This window comes from Passer montanus, unplaced genomic scaffold (genome assembly GCF_014805655.1).
Source record: "Passer montanus isolate IOZ18808 unplaced genomic scaffold, ASM1480565v1 scaffold40, whole genome shotgun sequence".
Taxonomy (NCBI): Eukaryota; Metazoa; Chordata; class Aves; order Passeriformes; family Passeridae; genus Passer; species Passer montanus.
Window position 1 is genome coordinate 6,177,788 of NW_024368819.1, and position 16,022 is coordinate 6,193,809.

Here is a 16,022-nt window from a genome sequence, read left to right on the forward strand (position 1 = left end):
CCAATGATCAGAAGATACAGGAATTAAAACTGTGTAGGCAGCCTCCTTGCAGTCTGCTCACGTGTGTGAGATCACTTTATAATATGGTATTTGATTACACAATAATTATAATCTTTCCCATTAAATACTTTCTTCATGCAGTGCACAGAACTAATTAAATTGTCAGTCACCTCTATACTCAGCTTCCTAAGCTTCCCTCCTTTTCCTGCTCCAGGCCTAGCAGTTTTGTCTTCTGCAATTAAGGACTGCTACCTTGAGCACAGATCATCGGGAGGGAATTCACTCCTAGCTTTGATAACAAGCTCATAGAACTCAGGAGCTCCCAACACTTGCAATTTAACTGCAAGTTAAATGCTCCAAGCTTGAGAGAATTGAACATCCCAGCTCCAAACAACTCACTGGATGTAGGCAAATCACAATTTTTCATAGAGTCACAATTGTCCAGCTTAGAATGCTTTCTCGTAAAAACACCAAGAGGCTTCTTCAGCTGCTACAATGCAGACCTGCAAAAGTTTCTCAGGAAACTACTGTGGGAATTTATTTTTTACTTAATTAACAAAGAAAATTACACTTCTGTTGTAATTTCTTCTCAGAACTGTCTGGACTGTGTCGGTCCTCAAAACATAGAACATGAATGATGTACTTAGTACAGAAATTTTTAGTCAAAATAAAACATAAATGTGACAAAGTGTAAAAAAAAATCACAAGAAGATTTTTCTTCTTCTTGTGATCCTATGCAATGATGTTCAGCTATGACTACAACACTGTTTTACATAAACAACAGAATCTACAAGAACACGTATGTACTCTTCACAGTCCCCTGGCCAGGCCTGTGACAGACCTTGTGTGAATACAGCTTGAAGGCAGAATGAGGATGGGGCCAGGAAGTGCAAGTGAACTGTGAGTATTGTGTGCAGCTTGGAGGATTCTTGCTTTTGTTTTTGAACTGTGGAGGGGGTGGAAGGAAGTTTTTTGTGAAATCAGAAATCTGTCAGTGGAGTGATGACACGGTGAAATAATTCCCCCAATATGTGATTTCCTTGGTTTGATGGATTAATGTAGGAGGATCTTCCCCTTAAGCAACCTTAAATAACTTCCAACAGAGAATCTGGTTTCAGAAATTACATTCTGTTAAGTAAAATTACAGAGGACTACCACCACACTATTTAAAATACAAGTTAATTAACAAATTTGATGTAGTGTAATAGTCTGATTTCTAGCCTAACTGAATTACAGATTCCCTAGTCACAGAGAAGAGTTACAAAGACTAGTTGTAAAAGTAGAGTCTGTGAAACATTTAAATAAATTTTAAAAAAATTGAAAGAATTTAAGATTCTTTTAGCATTGTTCAGAGCAGCAAATATATCCATGGCAGCTTTAAGTTGCTTATTTGCCAGGCTGTCCTATGTAACTTAGACAAAAGGATAAACAAAATCATGTTTAAAATGAAATGTCTTCTTGGCGTTTTTAGTTCACCATTCAAGTTGAAAATGAAAAAAATACCAGGAAAAAAAGACCAAAATATACACTAAAAAGTAAGCTGAAGCTTTGAAGGTCAGATGTGCTAGGATCTCCTGAACATGAAATATCTGCTTTATACAGATATTAAAAAGTCAACCTCTCATTTGCTACCTGATAGAATATAAGGAAAATTAACTTTTATTTATTTTTTTTACAAAAACTTGGCAAGCAGGTAAGGACTAACAATGAAGTTAGTGATTCCATGGCAAGAGATGATAAAATGGCTGTTCCAAGATGGTTCTGTACACAGTGGGGGCACTCCTTTGCAGCATCTTAAATTTAAATAGCAGGAATTGAATTGCAGTTCCAGACACCAAATAATGACAAAGATTGAAGAGTACTCACAAAGGCTTCTTGTTTAAGATTGCACCCTCTGAGATTTGCCCCTTTGCAGCTCAAGCTGCAATGCAAAGCTTCCCTTGAATAGCAGGGAACATTAATCATTCCAAACAGCAGTAGTTTGGCACTGCTTTTGTGCTATCAATAAATGGTGTTATGAAGTGCTATCAGTATCAATCACCACTGCCACTAGGGAAGAGTCCAAACCTACCTTCACATTCCCCTCTCCTGTTCATTTGATATCCACTATCACAATATTCACATCTGTATGAGCCAAGAGTGTTTACACAAAATCCTTCTCCACAAGTGTGAGGTCTTGAACATTCATCAAAATCTGCAGATTACAAAGAGAAGAGAAGCTGCTTCACCACCAAAGTATTGAACGCTTGCATCTCCTCAAAACTCTGCTTTAACTAAACACTGAGTAGTAAGTTTGGATTTTTGAAGCTGTTTGCAAGCCACCTCACTATTTGTAATCACAGAGAGAGTGAGTCTGAGAAACTGGCAGGGTACAGAACGTGGCCTGGGAGCACCCCAATGGCTGCAAACACAATGTGTGTTGCTGCAGGTATGCAGTGCCTAACCTAAGGCAGACCCCAACCCCTTCAGGCCGTGTGTGTTGCTTTGTGAAGCCTCTGGCTGTTTGCAGTTTTATTTAAAAATATGGTTTGTTTCAGCTTCTACTCATTGAAAGAGTGTTGAATATTTGTATCTTACACAGCAGGTGTTTTTACTAATTGATAGTTTTCCTAAACACTGATGTACTGAATAAATTCTTGTTTTTCAACAAACAAATATTTGGAAAAGGAATATCAGCTAAACAGGTGCTTTGCTCACCACAACACCAGGTGAGAGACAGTGAAATATACTTCCAGACATCAGTCTAGTACCACTGACATTGAGGAAAAAAGACTTGTAAAGGGGACTTTAGGAGGGTTTAGCTATGCTTCTTGAATAATTTTGATATTTTTATTTTCTATAAAGGAGACTAGTTATTACCAACACAGTCAGTTCCATCTTCACTGGCCATGAATCCAGCTTGGCAAATACATAGGAAACTTCCTTCTGTATTTTCACAGCGTCCAAGGGAACAGAGATGTGGTGTCTGATCACACTCATTTATATCTGTAAAAGAAATGAAAACATAAGACTATAGAATAGAGTATATAGTTGTGATTATTTTTGTGCATTCTATGCCATGCATTTGAAAAGACTGATCTTGTAATTATTTAACTATTGGAAAAGGTATATATGTTTTCTCTCAGAGATGAAAAAAAGATGGATTAAATAGGTTTGGTTGGAGAAAAATGCTCTTATTGGCTTAGACTGTAAGAATATTGCATTGGCCTGAAGAACGTGACATGATTACAGCTCAAATCACTACACTGTGTGCAACATGAGCACTGCAAGCTGCAAGCATGGAATGTTAATAAAATTTGGATGAAATAAAGGGATTCTAAGTTGCCATTTGGATGTGTTGCATAATTTGTTTTTCAATACTATAGTTGCACCTGACAGCATGTGTTACAGCGTGAAGCTACTGAGCTTTGGTGGCATGAACATTTTATAGCATATAATCTGTAGATACAATACACCCTTTCTGATCCAAGTTACAGAGGAACCAGCATATTCTGAATGATATAAAGATACCAATACAGCTGCTTCCAAATCTGAAACGGCTCATGTAGGACCCCTTTGTGCTCTGCCTTATGTTCATCAGAGAATCATCATCTAGAATTTACTAGGTTAAAAGGGGATGGAGACCTTACTTAGCAGATCTCTCACTGTGCTTCTGGGCTGTTTATGATATTCTTTCTCTTTTCAGTAGCAGGCTGAAAGGAATGACCTAACAAAATGCCTGGGCTTAGTCTGTCTGCAGAGCTGGTAGCTGGGTAAATCATTGTGAGAAACAGGCACAAATTCATTCTTTTTCCAAACAGAAGTGTATTTCTTCCTAGCAGTTTGACTTTTAGATACCTGATACGCAGCTGCGAGGAGATGGTCTGCCTAATCACTTTTTCTCTCACATCACAATGGGAGACATTTTCATTCAATTTCATTAAATTCACACTCATTTCAGAGCAGCTGGAAGGCTGTATTAGGGACTACCTAGCAAATTTTATTTGGCATTAAAAAAATATAAATCCTTGCAGTTTGGAAGCATTCAACAGAGGAAAGAACGCCTGACTGCTCTGTAGAGATTTCCCCTAACCAGACTCTTGATTTCAAGCATTTCATAGCACGGTTATTTCAGATTTTAGAAAGCGCAATTTCATACCAATGCACTTTGTCTGCTGATCATTAAGCTTGTACCCCTTGTAGCAGATGCAAGTGTATCCCACAGGCAAATTAACACAGTGTCCTGCTCCACAGATATCAGGATTAACTGTACATTCGTTGATTTCTAAGCAAAGAGAAATTTAATGTTAAACTTACATAGTTCAGTAAGTGCACAATACCCTGAAATCCAGGTAGAAAGCTCAGCATAAAAACAACTGTAAATCAAGTTTGCAACTCCTGAATTTCTCTAATGGATATCTTATCTGGAAGAATCCAAAAACCATCTGCGCTTTTCCGAGTGACATAATCTTATGTCCCATCCAAGATCTATAAGTCAGTATATAACATTTAAAGTAAAATGAAGATAAGATAAAACAAAAAAATACATATGGCTCAAACTTTGCATTGCACGTTAAGAAAGTAACTGCAATGGATCCCCGATTACAGTGGGTATCCTGATTTACAGAATACTCATCTACTAATGCCTTGGATGTATTTTGGAAGATAAGGAGATTCAGATACGGGCAGCATTGGATGCTAAATCCTTACAGCAGTTTTAGAAATTCCCTAAGTATACGTGTTACTGCAGAAAATACTAATGACTGTCTTCAGTTGTAACAAATACTGCAGTATGGAATCGTAATTCCCAAAAAAAGAAGAAATTAACTGTAAAGAATTGTTTATCTAGACTATTTAGAAAAAGGTCACATTTAAATTTAACTAAATTTTAAATTAAAGAAGTAAGACAATCAAAAACTTTTCAGCTTGAACTGCAGTCAGTTTTTTAAATCCGGTTTAGGATTTTGTCCTACAAATCTTACTGCACTTCTACTTTATTATCTCTGAACAATATATTGATTTATAGTACACAGCAATTTCTAGTTCTACTAATTTTCCTGAGAAAATAAAAACCAGAACATGGAAAATTACCATTTTCCTTTTATTAACTGATGTGAGCTCCCAGCAAGGTAACTTTCTCTCCCTGTAAAGAAACTGGGAGCTGGCTGGCAGAAGGGACACAGTCACAGAAGAGCCGACTTCCAAATTCTAGTTTGATGATCACAACTATTTCAACCTTTGTATGGCATTGATTAATTGTAATTACAGCAACTGAAGACAGCAGTTGAATGCTTACATAAGGACAGGATACTTTCTCTACTCTTACAGTACATTCAGGAGGATGCAGCTGCAGACAGAATTGTACAAACAACTGGGTGATTTAGACCCCGTGTGCATTGCATCAATTCAGAAGTCCATTCCTGCATGAAGGAATGCCATTTTGAAGAGTTCATTTTTTATTAAAGTATGTGAAATTTCTCCCTCTGAATGGAAACCAGGAAACCTCTTTGTAGGCCTAAATATCTCTACCATATACAAGATATGCATTTTACAGTATTTACCAGGATATTGCAATAATTTCAAAGCCTGTGTTCATTCTGGTTCATTCTAACAAATGTGAATTGTAATGCTCTCACATATACAAATATGCTACATTCACCTTTTTTTTTCTATATGCATAGCAAAAGAAATTTTGATGTCTTTTTGACACAGCTGTCATTTAGACAAATTTCAGCTATGGCAGGTGCATTACTTGCATTTCTGTTATTTTCACTTCTTGATACATAGACGTAGATGAGGCAACTCTAATACACCAAAAAAGGATGGAGCACAAACATCAAAATAATGTTTCAAAATGATCTTACAGTAATGTCTCACCTGCTTTTTGTAGAACATTCTGATCTACATCCCTTGAACTCTACATCCCTCAATGAACATCGTCATGTATACTTCATGAAAACACATGTAAGACTGTCTCACAACCTGACTCGTATTCAAGAAGTATTCAGTTCTGGACTTGCCCTGCAGATCTGCAAAGAAAATCCAGAACTGAATCTGAGGTGAATGATTAATTTTATCTTCTATCCTTTACTAGTGCATACAAAAATGGCAGGTACATCCTGGAAGGACCCGGTCCTGGCTCTCTTGATAGCAGCCTCATTGTTGTGCTGTTCTGCACTTTCTCCAGAATATTACTCCTGTTCTACAACAATGTTCTCTTCACTATGGTAATTCAGCAACAGCACAGAACAATAGTGTCAGGCACTCAGCAATTTCATAATTTATTGCAATTCTTAAAGAGAAGTACAATACCTGTAACCTGAGTAGGTGCAATAACTTGACTTGCACTTGAAGTAGAGACTTCGGGAGCAACCTCAACAGGCAAAGGAGGGGATGTTTTCTCAATCACTACTGTGTGACATGGAATGGAAATCAATTACATTCAAAAAACCCACCTTAAAGCATTCAAAAAACATAACCCTTAAAGAATTCACACATAAATAAGCTAGGCACTATAGAGATTTTTGTTTATTCTGCTTTGACCTACAGTAGAAAAAAACCTGTGTAATTGGCGTTTTCATCTTTCTACTGCTTGTGAGAAAAAAACACTGAGGTGATAAAGAAAGCAAACACAGTTGCAAAACTTTTGCAGCAAAAGTTATGCACAAATCTGCAAAGAGCCACCTAAGCATAGTTTCCTCTTGAAAGGAGTACAAGGCTTCACATCTACTGACATTAAAATTCTCATGCACATAATCCAGGATACCACTTCTTCTTAAAATATGTCTTTATCTCCTAAACAAGTCACCAGGCCAATGCCAACCTCTCCATTCCTCCCACTTCTGCTTCTATGATTTTTGATCATGGAGAAATTGCTTTTGAAGCACCAATCATTTTTTCATTAACCTCTGTTAGAATTGCTACTTTTCCATTATTTTAAGAATAGTAAGCACTCTCTCATACTGAAAGAAAAGATAAAATAAGTTACCTGGAAACTGTGGATGCAGGTTAATTGTTGAAATTCCAGGAGAAAGCTGAGGCTGCCCAGGCTCCAGATAAGGCTGCTTTTCTTGATCAATGGAAGCTAATTCCTACAACGATAAAAAAAATATAACATCCTGAAAAGATTCTCTCAATTCTCTTAATAGCTACCCACAAAAAACTCCTGGCTTGAGACACTGCTAATATTCTCACGTGAGTGGCTTTTGATAGCAGATCATTAATCACCACAAATTTAAACCTGAATGAACATGGAATACTATGTTTATACAACAGCATACAATTTAACATTGATTTTACTTGAAGCAGCCATTTCCTAGAGCTTCTCAGTGTATCTTTGGCTTTGTCCCTCCATAATTCTCCCATTCTCTGCTCTTTAATTGCTTACAAATGGCATTTGAATGCAGTTTACATCACACAAAAATATACAATCACATCTAAGTGTCTGACAACTGTGAAAGGTTCCTTCTTAGCTACTGAACCCATCATCTTATTTTCACAGAAATGTTAGATGCTTGTATGTTTTTAGGAAAATTAAATGGAGCACGGCTGCAATTATTCACAACAAATCCCATTATCTCCAGCACAGAGAACCTGAAACCTCCAGAATGGGGGACTTCACACAGATACACACTTGCTCTTCTCCAATGAGCACAGTACACCCTAAACAATGAAATTAACTTAGGCACTAATACCAGTCTCATAAGCAGGTGTCGTAAATGCTTCTCAAAGCTTCATAACGTTTCTCTCTGATTTATTTTCTCTAGTTGTTAGTATCTGTGTCTCTTCTTCATACTCTCTGCATTTTTCATTATCCTCTTTAAAATACAGTCACCAGAATGGGACAGAGCAACATATACCAGACCCCCAGTACATGCCTCTAAGGGAGGTTAAAGTAAAGTAATCTCTTTCCTATACCTCACTACCTGCCTGCTGTTGTACAATATAACAACATGAGCTCTTTTTGCCTCAGCATTTGAGCACTAAGTCCACAGTGACTTGTTTATTCATCATTAATACCAAATCCTTTCACTTATCTGTATCCCATCTCATACATGGTCTGCATTCTAATTTCTACATAAATTATATCATGTTTTACCTGATCAGGAGCTGCAGTTGCCACTAAAACCAGAAAGAAAAAAGAAAATTAATCACTTTCCTCAAAACATTTTATTACGTATTTAGTTACATTTGAAAGTGGTCGCTGCCATCACGCAAAAATTCAGGCTCAAACCTCATTCCAAAATAGTGGAAACAAGAAATCATGTTCCTGGAGCAAGTTTAAAAACTAACCTGAAACCAGAATAAGATTCTACACACCTAATGTAGAATTCTACACACCTAATGTAGACCTAAACAGTCTAATGTTTATTTACTCAGTATTCAGCTCCCTTGTAGATGTCTTAATTGTTTACCTGCTTCCTCAGAAAGAATTTGACAAGCACAAAGGTTATTAACTCACTGATGAAACCTTTTCAATTCCTTCCAAGGGATATCAACATCTGTAAACACTTTAAAAGTAAATTAATGTCATAATGGTATATAATTTGCCACTAACAAATTTGCAAGATTTATCAAAGAAAAAAATTTTTAAAAATTTATCTTTTCTTTAGACAAGTAAGAGTGGTTTGGGGTTTTATTTCCTCCACAAATATTACTTTTTTCTGGGAAGAGTGGTAGTAATTTCACATAAATTCTTATTTTCCATTGCACCTTTCCTTTTTAGAATTCATAAATATATATGTTTTTTAAGTCTTACAAAAAATATGTACTATTTCCGATCATAAAAATGACTGAGATTAAAGCAGCCTCGCTCTCTCTCCACGGTGTCAGCACCTGGCAGGACCTACCCACAACCTGTGAGAGGTAAATCCCGAGATGCACCACACTGGGCACCGTGGCATGCTCTGCTGCGGGCAGCGGCGCCTCTCCGCCCTGCACTGTCTGCAGCTGCCATGCAAAGAAACAAACCATGGAAGACACATGCACAGAAACAGAGAAAGACTAAATTGCCCCACTCTCACCTTCTTGTACAGCCATCTCAGTCTCACTTTTCTGTGAGAAGGTCAGTGCCTCCACTGGCTCTTCCTTTGCTGGGAGAGGTGGAGGAGAAGTACCTTTAGCAACAGGTTGAGTAATCGGGGTCTTGCCAATGGCAGGTGGCTGTACTCTAACTGCAGGGTGATGATATAGCTTGTTTCTGTGAGGGCCAGAAACCGTATAACCCATTCCACCAGGGCAGATTTCCTTAAAAGCAGCTAGATTTGGGATGGGAAAATATTCCTTTTAGGAGTCTAAAAGTGCAATATGTTGACATAGTGGAAAATATAATGACTACCACTAAGAAATTTAATCTCATATTGTATATACATATTCACAAAAAACTTCTTAAAGAGAAGCTATGCATAGCATGCTAACACGATTGAGCATTCTCCCAAAAGCATGTTCTGGCTGTTTTTCCCAGGAGGTTTCCACTCCAGTTTACCATTTTTCTTCAGTTATGCTTATCTGTCAATATAGCAAGGTATTTTTTTTAGTTAATCCCCTCCAAACAGTATATCCTTTCTATGTATTAACTTAAATGTGCAAATAGTCTTTATCATCTATACTGCATAATGAATGAAGACCATTACTGCTATCATTTTCTTTTTTGTAGAAATCAAAGGGAAAAAGCTCACCAGCCCTGCACTAGAGAAGCAGATCACTATCAACCAGTATCAACACTGGCCCAGAGGATCCCACCTGACTACATCAGAGGCCTCATACCAGTCCAGATCCAAATTCCACTGATTTGAAAAAGGCTGGCTAAAAACAAGATGAGGATCATAAAAAGCCAAATCACTACTGGAAGAGCAGGGAAATAACCTTATTTATAAAGCTGCTACAGAAAAAGTTAAACTTAAAAAAGTTAAAGTCAGGCAACAGCACTTGCTCTATCTCTACAGCTACTCTATATAAGCATCATGTTTTGCAGTTCTACTGGAAGAGTAAAATGAGAAAGAAATACAAGTCAGTCTTCCTCCTCCTCAAAGAGAATAGTTATACTGCTGTCAGGGTCAGGGAGACCTTTAGGAGTCTTGGGGGGGCAGTGCTTCATTGTCCGTATTGCTCTAGGTAAAGCCACGTTGGGATGAAAGAGAAAATATTTAGTTGCTTGTGTGGGAATTCTTATGGCTGCCTGAGGGATCCGCCAAGTGGGGCATTGGTAAGTTCACAAATCCTGCTTTGAACACATCAGGGTTTTAAAATGAATTAGCATCTAAAATAAAAGCAGAAAACACTAGCTAAAAGCTCTCCAGAGCTGAGTTAAACTATACATTAATCAGTATGCATTAACTGCACAATGTGTTTTGATGGTGTCTTAGCAATAGAAAACATGAAGGGTCAAACTAATTAAATTGAGTGGATTCAGAATAAGGAAATACTTTTTACTGGGACATCTAAATATCAAAACTTGCCATAAAAACACTCAACTACTGAGGGTGGGGATTCTGGTCAAAGGACTAAGACAGAAAATTTGATGTCTGTCCCTTCAGATGCATATTTAGGATGTAGGAAATCTTGCTTCAGATCATTCTTTCAAATGAAAAACAGAAATGTGAGCCTTATTCTACCACAGCTCTGATAAGAGCTCTCAACACTTGGGCACACAAATCTGGTCTCTCAGTGTCTCTTTAGGAGATGATTTACTTTGTATGAATATTTTAGAGGCTTTTATACTAACATGGGATGCTGCAGTAAATACATTACCCCCTTCTGGAGTATCCCACTTTCACACATTTTTCATAGAAAACTCTGAAACATTATGAATTTAACCTGTTACAGAAAGGAACATGTTTTAAATCATGCAAGTATTCATTAAATGGGAAAAGCTCACAAAAATTTTCTACTAACGGATTTTATCTCTAAAGTCTTTTCATTAAGCAAAAAATCACTAAAATAACCAATTCCATATGATACTCAGTATATTTTTTGTGACTGTATAGCAGTCAACATAAGGATGTATTCTGTGCTCTACTATATACACTATTGGGCATAAAGCCTCATGCAATATTCTCACAGATGTGAAACACCTGTACTTAAATTGCAAGTCATCTCATGAGAATAAATTTTTTCTCCATTAAAAAGCCACAGAAATATTATTTATCCAAAAGTGTTTTAATGGAGTTTTAAAAAGCTGATCAATGATCTAGTCACCCAATGGAAACAGTGGCTTTAAAACTCGATTGAAATGCTCAAAACTATTGGTCACTTTCATTTCTGTAAGTGAAACTTCAGGAAGTAAGGAATCTGCTCATCATATCTCACAATACCTCTGATAGTAGCTGTGGATTTCCCAAAGCAACTAGCTGGTTTGAGAATGTAAATCTTTACAAAATACTTCAGAGAAATACATGACCTGTATCATGACAGTGACATCTGCAGCAGCAGCTTCAAGTGGATTGTCACTACAAATACCTGGGCTAAAATACTCGAGAGACTGGACATGTATATTACAACAACAAATGATGCTGCTAAAACAGATTAAGTTGATCATATATTTGGGGAAAAAAGGCAATATTAAATTGATTTTGATTGAAGACTCCATGGGCATTTAAGATTTAAGCAACGTCAGGGAATAAAAAGTACTTGAAAACAGTGATTGGTATGTGGTATCTTAATATATAACCTGCCAAAGTGAGAGTGGTGACCAAGCAGGCTGATATTTTTGAATTCCTTGTATATTTAAATAATATCAGAATTCCAAGGGAACATTGATAAGAGAAGAGAGCTTTATGTGTCAAGTAAGGAATAGCACATTCCTCAAAATGGACGGTAAAATATGAAGGAAGGTGAGGAAGCCGAGATATTAACCATGCATGTCCTACTATCTGTAATACAAACTACATCCCACGTTGCTCTGCAACTGAATTCTCAAAGGCTGCCATCGTTTCACCAGAGCCTTTAACAACTGAAGAGTGTTCACTACATTTTGGGTTACTTTTCTTCTATCTAAAGTATATCCTCTGGTGGTTGTTTTGTTTTTTTGTTTTTTTTTTTTTTTAAAGCATGCATAACAAATGAGGGGGCAGGGGGCAAGAGTGTGTTTTTAGTGGGAAGTTCTTACCTGTTCCTGGGAGCGGACACTTCTCACAATGTGGGCCCCAGGCTTTGCCAACACTGCAACAGCAAAGCTGCTTGCTGAGCTGCACAGAAAGAGGATGCATGCATTGCTTTCCTGCACTAACAAACCGGTAGCAGGGTCCTTTCTCTTCAGCAACTACAGGGTTATCAGCTGCAATGAAAGTGGAAGAGAGGATGGCACTGTTCACATGAAAAGCAAAACAGAGAAATACCACTAGATTTCCAAAACCACTTAAACAGATTAATATTCTGTCAGCAGAAGTTTTATTTCAAACACCCATCTCGGATGAGAATCACAACATTAAAAATTCTTATTTTGCATCAAACACTCCTGAATTCCAGCTTACTCTAGATCAAGGATAAGAAGTATTTGAAAGAAAAACAACAACAGAAAGTAAATTCAAAACCAGGAGTTGCCATGCTGCCACAATAAAGAGTGAGAATTGTCTATCTCACTTGCACCCAGCTGCTGAAGATCAGCCACTGGCACTACACAGCTGTGCCAAGCTGTAAAGCCAGAGGAATGTCCATCTATAACTAGGCTATGCCAATAAGTCTGCAAAAGCTTTAAGTATCATACATTACTTTTTTTTCCTAAAAGAGACAATTACATACCTACATTTTGTTATGCTTAGTTGTAATGTGGAAGAGCCATAAGCTGTGATTAGTATGAGGTAAGAGAAAGCTAAGATCCACCCAGTTTTCTAATTTATACATCCACACTAACATAAAGTTAACACTTCTTGATAACATGTTCACATAACTCAAAAAAGACAGGCACCTGATTTGCAACGTGACATGTAAAAGCAAAACCAAAACCCAACAACCAACTCCTTTCTTCTGGTGTTCAACTGCAAAGCAGAATGAAGTTCTTCAAACTGCTGAGAAACTCTCAGCAATTGAGTGTTATTAACTAGTAGCATAAGATAGTTAAGCTAGGAAAAAAAAAAAGAAAGAAACTCACCTATAGCTTTACTATATATGGCTTTACCTATACTTTATTTTATAAATGTAAAGATAGCTCAGAGAAAGCACTTAGGATTATAGCTATTTTTCACTTGTACATATTCTTCACAAAAAAACCCCGTTCTTTACATTGTCTTTTCTTCTTATAGAGGTCATTGATTGTAACCAAAGTAAAAGCCAACTAATAGAGGGAAATATTTGCATTGATGCCATTCACAACTTTTTCCTTCTCCTAATTATCTCTTAATTTTCAATTCTTCTTAATTAAAAGGAAAATGTGCCAAAGACCATCCTGGGCTAAATCTTTATTAGTGGAAACAGCCCAGATCAAAGCTGCAGAGGTGGAAAAGAGGAGAGCAGGATACAAAGATGATTTTGGCTAAAACTAGCAGAGAAGGGGAATAAAAAAAGTGAAAACTCCAGGCTCCTGAAAAATGTACATGGGAGCTGGAGGTGGCCTTGAAGATTTGGTGACAAGAAAATGAAGAAAAGATAGAAAGGATCCTGGGCAGCCACTGGTAGAGACCAAGGTTTCCAGGACACAGAAACAGAAAAGAGGCAGGAGCACAAAGACTGAGGAAATAAAGAAAATAAACTGAGAGCATGAGTTGGGGACAGAAAAAGAAAGTTGTCAGATGAGAATAGTTGGGCCCAGTCAAATAAATCTTCATTGGAAATGTAACTAAGTATCTAATTTGGTACTTTGATTAGCAGTATTACTTACGTATGCATCTTGAGAGGGTAGGATCTGGAACAAATCCCATTTTGCATGTACATCTGTAGCTGCCCATGGTATTCAAGCATTCACCATTAGGGCACACTCCCTGTAACTGACACTCATTGATATCTGTGGGAAAATTAAAAGAAAATCAGATGCTGAAACATGTACTAATATTTTTCCTTTTTCAGAAGTTCTCTCTTTTTTAAAAAATATATGAAGGATAACTGTTACAAGTTAACACTCTAATCAACACTTTTCCCCATACTGACATGTGATTTATAACCTTTTAAAACACTGCTGAGAACATAACAGAAACACAATTATATTTATACATCATTCTTAAGTACTCTGAATTAGAAAAACAAATACACTTTGACCGGCTTATCAACCCTTCTTCTGACTAGATGACTGCTTGCAGAGCTCAACATAGCTCACAAGAAACACGTTTTAATCAATCTAGTATATTTTACAAAGGGTAGAATATGTTTGCCACATTTAATACATATCTTAGTATTTATATTTAAGAGTGCTCCAATGCTTCATTATGTTGAAAGAAGCACAATGCAAAAACATCATCTGTAGCCCAAAGGAACCTGATGGCAAGAACACACTTCAGGGAGCACAGAACACACCTGACATGGAAAGAATTGCAGCTATGGCAGCAGCAACACAACTTTTTAACAATTATTATGAACCTGAGTCAGCAGTGCCCTGGCAGCCAGGAGGGCCAACCCTGTCCTGGGGGCATCAGGCACAGCATCACCAGCCAGGCAAGGGAGGGGATTGTCCTGCTCTGCTCTGAGCTGGGGCAGCCTCACCTCAAGTGCTGGGGGCAATTCTGGTTGCCATAATGTAAAAAAGACACTAAACTATTAGAGAGTGTCCAAAGGAGGGCAGAAAAGATGGTGAAGGGTCATGAGGAGCAGCCGTAAGAGGAGCAGCTGAGGTCACCTGTTCTGTTCAGCCTGGAGAAGACTGAGGGGAGACCTCACTGCAGCTACAGCTTCCTGTGAGGGGAACAGGAGGGGCAGGCTCTGATCTCTGCCCTGTGGTGAGCAGGGACAGGACCTGAGGGAATGGCCTGAAGTTGTGTCAGGGAAGGTTTAGGCTGGATATTTGCAAAAAGATTCTTCAGCCAGAGGGCACTGGAACAGGCTCCCCAGGGAAGTGACCAAAGCACCAAGGCTGACAGAGTTCAAGAAGGGTTTGAAGAACACTCTTGGGAACCTGGTGTGACTCCTGGGGATGATGCAGGTCCAGGAGCTTGACTCTATGATCCTTGTGGGTCCCTTCCAACTCTGTGTGTTCTGTAATTCCGTCAACTGCTTTAATAAAGTTTGCTGTTACTAGGCCACCTGCGCAAGTGTTGCTTTCAGGGTCTGACTGAATGATCCTCCCATGCTCCAAGCATTCGGCCTCAGGTCTATCTCACACTCATGGCTGCATTTGTAGTTCACTTACTCTTAAAAAAGAACCCGTCTAATAAGCATCTGGATACCATCTGTAACTAAGTCAGTCAAACTAGGATTTTATTTCAGGGGACAGCAACAACATAGTTTGCACTGATAATCCAACTGTCAAAATAGTAACAAAAAAAATTTTTAAAATCCTCTAATTCATAATTATCTGTGTCATACATTGCAGTCCCCTCTTTCAGAAAAATTGTGAGAGTAGATTGAAATACCTTAAAATATTTACATCTATTATTTCTCCATCAGATTTCTCCTCCCTATCCTCAAGGCTAGGAAACAACACCTACCCTGCTGGGTAAACAAACTTCATATGGAAGTTAGAAATTCCAGCTAGTTCTTTGAAAATCAGTGACCATTTATCTAAAATATATAATATTTATTATCTTTCCTTTTAGCTTTTATATAACCAATCTCATTATATTTGACCTCATTGTATGTTGCTTCCTAATTCAACACCATCACTAAGGGTAAGAGGTTGAATATACAAAATGTAACAGATGTGCCAAAGTTTGCATTTGGAAGCCTATAGAAAGATTCTTTCTTGTTCATTTTTCTCCATACGTTTGGCTACCTGTCCCATGCACAAGAGTTTACAGTACAGCAGACTCTGGCAGTTGCCATATCAGCCACATTTTTTTTTTTCCAAATACTCAGTGTTGAGCTTATCCTTCAGCTCTTCCAGTGCTCTACCTAATATAATATCTTGACACCACCTGGATAAACTTCACTTCTATGCACTTATGCGTGTGACAAGGAGTAAT

General features: G+C 37.7%; 1 protein-coding gene across 9 annotated transcripts in view; it reads right to left on the reverse strand.

Moving 5' to 3' along the window:
- The window catches only part of LTBP1 (latent transforming growth factor beta binding protein 1), a 187,177-nt gene that overhangs the window by 54,799 nt on the left and 116,356 nt on the right, over positions 1-16,022 (reverse strand). For 5 of the 9 annotated variants that reach the window (XM_039719007.1, XM_039719005.1, XM_039719003.1 and 2 more), the window contains 9 exons: positions 13,793-13,915; positions 12,086-12,253; positions 9,003-9,236; positions 8,078-8,100; positions 6,968-7,070; positions 6,292-6,390; positions 4,139-4,264; positions 2,860-2,985; positions 2,072-2,194 (listed from right to left, as the gene is read on the reverse strand). In XM_039719007.1, the coding sequence (XP_039574941.1) occupies positions 2,072-2,194; positions 2,860-2,985; positions 4,139-4,264; positions 6,292-6,390; positions 6,968-7,070; positions 8,078-8,100; positions 9,003-9,236; positions 12,086-12,253; positions 13,793-13,915 (1,125 nt within the window). The remainder of the gene's footprint in view (positions 1-2,071; positions 2,195-2,859; positions 2,986-4,138; positions 4,265-6,291; positions 6,391-6,967; positions 7,071-8,077; positions 8,101-9,002; positions 9,237-12,085; positions 12,254-13,792; positions 13,916-16,022) is intronic. The other 4 variants (XM_039719006.1, XM_039719010.1, XM_039719004.1 and 1 more) reach the window with 3 other exon arrangements.